The 5,082-nt window shown below is 46.4% G+C and overlaps 1 protein-coding gene across 1 annotated transcript; it reads left to right on the plus strand.

Moving 5' to 3' along the window:
* The first annotated feature begins 2,212 nt into the window (after positions 1-2,212).
* Positions 2,213-3,852, plus strand: Pou3f4 (POU class 3 homeobox 4). The gene has a single exon (XM_004669596.2). The coding sequence runs from the start codon at positions 2,393-2,395 to the stop codon at positions 3,476-3,478; it is 1,086 nt and encodes a 361-aa protein (XP_004669653.1). The 5' UTR covers positions 2,213-2,392; the 3' UTR covers positions 3,479-3,852.
* Positions 3,853-5,082: the final 1,230 nt, after the last annotated feature.

Raw genomic sequence — 5,082 nt, forward strand, 5'->3', positions numbered from 1 at the left:
TTCTGACCTATAAGCTGCCTAGACAGATATTGGCAAATGAATCTTCAAGAAAGTAGGCTAACAGAGCACATAAAATTTTTGGTTTTGTTTTATTTTTAACAAGTTCTATTTCTCCATAAGCAGAAGTTCAGGTACAAATTGGATTACATTATTGCAAAGGACGATGTTCGTATTTGGCTATAAGAAACAACATACCTCATTCCCCTGCAGAAAGGAGAGATAGAGATACATAGAGAGAGACTGGGAGGGTACAGAGGAGGAGAAAGAGAGAGAGAGGAGAGAGGGAGAGAGAGGGAGAGAGAGGGAATCAATTTCTAGGTTAAATGTAGATAAGCCCTTACAATAGGGCACAGGCAAAGGAAACTACAACTTTAAATGACGGAGCAGGATGAGGTTGAGAGGGCGGCAAATGATCCTGTCTGCCAATAATTGCTAAGTGTTTATCTTTAAGAGCAAAAGAAAGATTTCAAACAGATGCCAGGTTTCCTTGCCTAGCAAACACCTTCACATTTACCAATATCAGCTCCTATTATTCTGCTTTTAGAAGAAATCATAATTTTACAGGAAATAGATGTTCTTTAGCTATATAAAGTAATGGCAGAATAAGCTCACCTTGCTTTTTAATTTTTTTTCTCATTTTCTTGCATTTTCTTCAGATCTGTCTTCTTAGAGAAACTAATGCCTTAATGACTTTCTCGTAGCTGCAAGCCTTCTTTTATTTCTGCTAAATATATGAAAATGTATGCAAATTTAAATCAAGCTTAACCTAGGAGCTCTTGCAATATATTTAATGGAATTTCAAACCAATAAGGGAACTCTGATGCCGTCTTCTGTAAGAGCAAATATAATTACGCAGCTAGGTTACCTCCAAAATTATCCAAAGGAAGGTCATTTTTTAAACTTCAGATTTTGTGTGAGGTATTGAGTGTAGCCATTTCTCAACTAGAGTAAAATATCTTTACATTTTCCCCAGCTCTCCTCCCAAGCAACACCTTTGCATGGGGCTGTGAAGCACAGGAATTTGTCCCTCTCTAACTTATGAAAGCTTAGGAGGAGCTAATCTTTCCTCTTTTCTTCTTATCTAAAGATGAAAACAATCCTGTTCCCAAGCTGGAAGCGAATTAAATGTTTGTTAGGTTAGAATAGGTGATATGTGCTTGGTACCAAGATACCAGGGTGTGTGTGTGTGTGTGTGTGTGTTAGAGAGAGAGAGAGAGAGAGAGAGAGAGAGAGAGAGAGAGAGAGGGACGGAGGGAGGGAGGGAGGGAGAGACGGTCTGTTTTGGCTGTCTGTCTTTTTCTGAATTTTCTAAGCATAGTGAATGATTCACGTTTCCTAACACTTTCTTCACATTGGCGACGGAACGGCATGTAAATGTTGCCAACATTTTTGCAAGCGGACAGCACCAGGCAGATGCGGTATCATGAATGATTCTCTGTGTACCTACTGGGAATGGGTCTGCTGCGTGTCTGCGATGATTGTGAAAGAAGACCACCAGCTTTAGCGAGCAGTGCCTCTGACAGAAGCTGTGAGACCCCTGATGGGAGCTGACAGGGAGCAGTAATAAAGCAAGTGTTCCAATTGACCGGGAAACTTCAAATGACTGAATTTTGCCACGATCACATTAAGATATGTTTTTTTTTAATCCCCCATTTCTTCATGCCCTAAATCAAAATTCTCAGAGGAAATTAGGAATCTCTTTCCTAGATCTCTTTACAACTTCGCGTACACTTTCTTATAAATGACCAAATTTAAGTAAATAAAATAAACTGAAATAGTTCTTATCGAAAGCGTGAATTCATTCATTTAGGTTCTTACCTAGGACATTACTTTGCTCAAAGTTTGGAGAGGCGTTTTGTTTTGCAGTCCCCGCCACACACTAACATTCCGCGAAATAATTTTGAATGATTTCTATGCAATAAGATTAGAATGGTGTTTAAATTTCGTTCACTTCTTCCTTTATATTAATTAAATAAACCAATAGAAAACCTAAAACTCCAGTTTGCCCCCTTACTGTGACCCCACACAAATACATTCCTTCTATTCCTTCACCACCAACAGTCGGGTGGTCTCAGGGAGGGGGGAAAGGGTTAACTAAAAGAGCCGCCGCCACTCTGCGCTAGGCAACCAATGGAGCCGAAAGATTGATTCACTTCCTGCTTGGGTCTCTCTGAAACTCTCAAGCTTCGGCAGCCTAATTTGGAAAGCGAGCTCGGCCTCCCGCACCACCATTGGCTGTGTTCTCGCCTGGCCAGGCCAAGTCGCACTGCGATTGGCCTTGGCGGATGCCGGTAACCCGTGCTAGCGGCTTTGGTTCCCCCGCACCGTAGATGTCAAAGGCTGAAGCTGCTCCCTTTGCCACATTATAACTAGTAGAGGATCCTCACCGACCATGGCCACAGCTGCCTCGAATCCCTACAGCATTCTCAGTTCCAGCTCCCTTGTCCATGCGGACTCTGCGGGCATGCAGCAAGGGAGTCCTTTCCGCAATCCTCAGAAACTTCTCCAAAGTGACTACTTGCAGGGAGTTCCCAGCAATGGGCATCCCCTCGGGCATCACTGGGTGACCAGTCTGAGCGACGGTGGCCCGTGGTCCTCCACATTAGCCACCAGCCCCCTCGACCAGCAGGACGTGAAGCCCGGGCGCGAAGATCTGCAACTGGGCGCTATCATCCATCACCGCTCGCCACACGTAGCTCACCACTCACCGCACACTAACCACCCGAACGCCTGGGGAGCGAGCCCGGCTCCAAACCCGTCCATCACGTCCAGCGGTCAGCCCCTCAACGTGTACTCCCAGCCAGGCTTCACCGTGAGTGGAATGCTGGAGCACGGCGGACTCACCCCACCGCCTGCCGCTGCCTCCACACAGAGCCTGCACCCGGTGCTCCGGGAGCCTCCAGACCACGGTGAGCTGGGCTCGCACCACTGCCAGGACCACTCGGATGAGGAGACACCAACCTCCGATGAGTTGGAACAGTTCGCCAAACAATTCAAACAAAGAAGAATCAAGTTGGGTTTCACGCAGGCCGACGTGGGGCTGGCATTGGGCACATTGTATGGCAACGTGTTCTCGCAGACTACCATCTGCAGGTTCGAGGCCTTGCAACTGAGCTTCAAGAACATGTGCAAGCTGAAGCCCTTGCTGAACAAGTGGCTGGAGGAAGCGGATTCGTCCACAGGGAGCCCGACCAGCATTGACAAGATCGCCGCTCAAGGCCGCAAGCGCAAGAAGAGAACCTCCATCGAGGTGAGTGTCAAGGGCGTACTGGAAACGCATTTCCTCAAGTGTCCAAAGCCTGCAGCGCAGGAGATCTCCTCGCTGGCAGACAGCCTCCAGTTGGAGAAAGAAGTGGTGCGTGTCTGGTTCTGTAATCGAAGACAAAAAGAGAAAAGAATGACTCCACCAGGGGATCAACAGCCACATGAGGTTTATTCGCACACGGTGAAAACAGACACGTCGTGCCATGATCTCTGACTGGAGAAAGCAAGGAAGTGGCCGGCTGCACTGGGAGCAGTGCGGATTTTGTTCTCATTCCCTTTCTTTCATCATTGCATTCTTTATTAGTGCTATCTCTCCAGCTTGCCCGTCTTTCTTTCTTTCTTTCTTTCTTTCTTTCTTTCTTTCTTTTTTTCTCTCTTTCTTTTTCTTTTATCCCCCCCCCCTCACACACGTAGGGGTCTCTAACTTATGCTAAGAAAAGAAATACATTCAGGCTTTTAAACTCTGATTCATAATTGTATTAAACAGTCCAGGTGAGGACTTCACAATCCCTGCCGCAGGGACAATTCCTCTCCAATGTTTTCTGCTGGTCAATACATATTGTTTACTCTGAGTACGGTTTGTTTGGTTGCTCCTCTCTAAGGGGAAGGAGTGGGGTAACATGGGGACCGGGGTGGGAAAGGGTGGGAAGACAGATGTGTGCCTCTGAATAACCTTTCAGCGCCTTGGTTATAGCAGCTGTATTTCAGGTGAAATCTGTTTTACAATAGACTAGTTTTGCATTTTTTTAAAACTTCTATAGCGTTTCTAAATGTCTGCGGTGTTTTACTACAAGCTGTACACAATATTTGTGAAATAATTTGTATCTAATCGACCACTCTACATTATTATTGCTATTATTATTGTTCCTTCATTGAGCTGATGATTTTTTAATTGCTTAAAAAGGGAGGGGAGGCTGGTCGGAGGAAGGCGAAATAAAGCCCCCCTCCCCCCCGCACACACGCATACACACACGCACTTACACTTTCAAATCTGTATGAAAGGAGAGGGTACAATGAGGAAAGTTGTTGATGGTGGTACTTTCTTTTGGCACAGGGGTGCGAGGGATGGGGTGCATAGGGTGGACAGAATAGGCAAGTTGAATGGGTTTGCAAACTGCCCCCAACTAGGAGAGTCAGTCAATTTCACAGCTTTCTGACCACTTTCCTCTAACTGTGGAGCCCCTGCAGGCGTCCACAATATATATTCCGGTGCCCTATAAGGAGTCTGTGGTGCAGCCTGGCTAAGAAGTGGGCCTGAGCTGCGTGAAGGGTTCCGCATTCACCGCAATCGTAGATGCCTGAGCGCGGAGTTTCCCACAGGCCTCCAGCCCAGTAAGGTTGACAGCCTGAGCAACCCCACTTATAATCTTTCTCCTATAAGAAAGACTTTGCCTTCAAGAGCATTTGCTTTCTCTGGCGACCACGACCCAGAGATGTTGGCGACAGTCTGGGCCAGAGCCTCCCAATTAAGTTCACCTCCTGTTCACCGAGGGCTCTCAGTGTGAGAAATCCTTCGGAGAGATGGTGATGGGGCGGGAAGACAGACACTCTGCTTCCTGCAGAGCTACAATGAAATGATTGGCAAAGGTCTTGGGGATTCTGGTGCAGCCGCTTACCACCTCCTCTCCCTTGTATACACCGCTGTCTGTGAGCTCTTGGGGAGCCCTCTTGGCCTCTTTGACAAGCACAGCTGGTAGAAGCCCTCTGTGAGGATCTAGCGAGCTCGCCAGCACCTGGACAGCTGGGGTTTATGCCATATATATATATATATATATATATATATATATATATATATATATATATATATATATCAGGTGT

The sequence above is a fragment of the Jaculus jaculus genome, chromosome X, assembly GCF_020740685.1.
Source record: "Jaculus jaculus isolate mJacJac1 chromosome X, mJacJac1.mat.Y.cur, whole genome shotgun sequence".
Lineage (NCBI taxonomy): Eukaryota > Metazoa > Chordata > Mammalia > Rodentia > Dipodidae > Jaculus > Jaculus jaculus.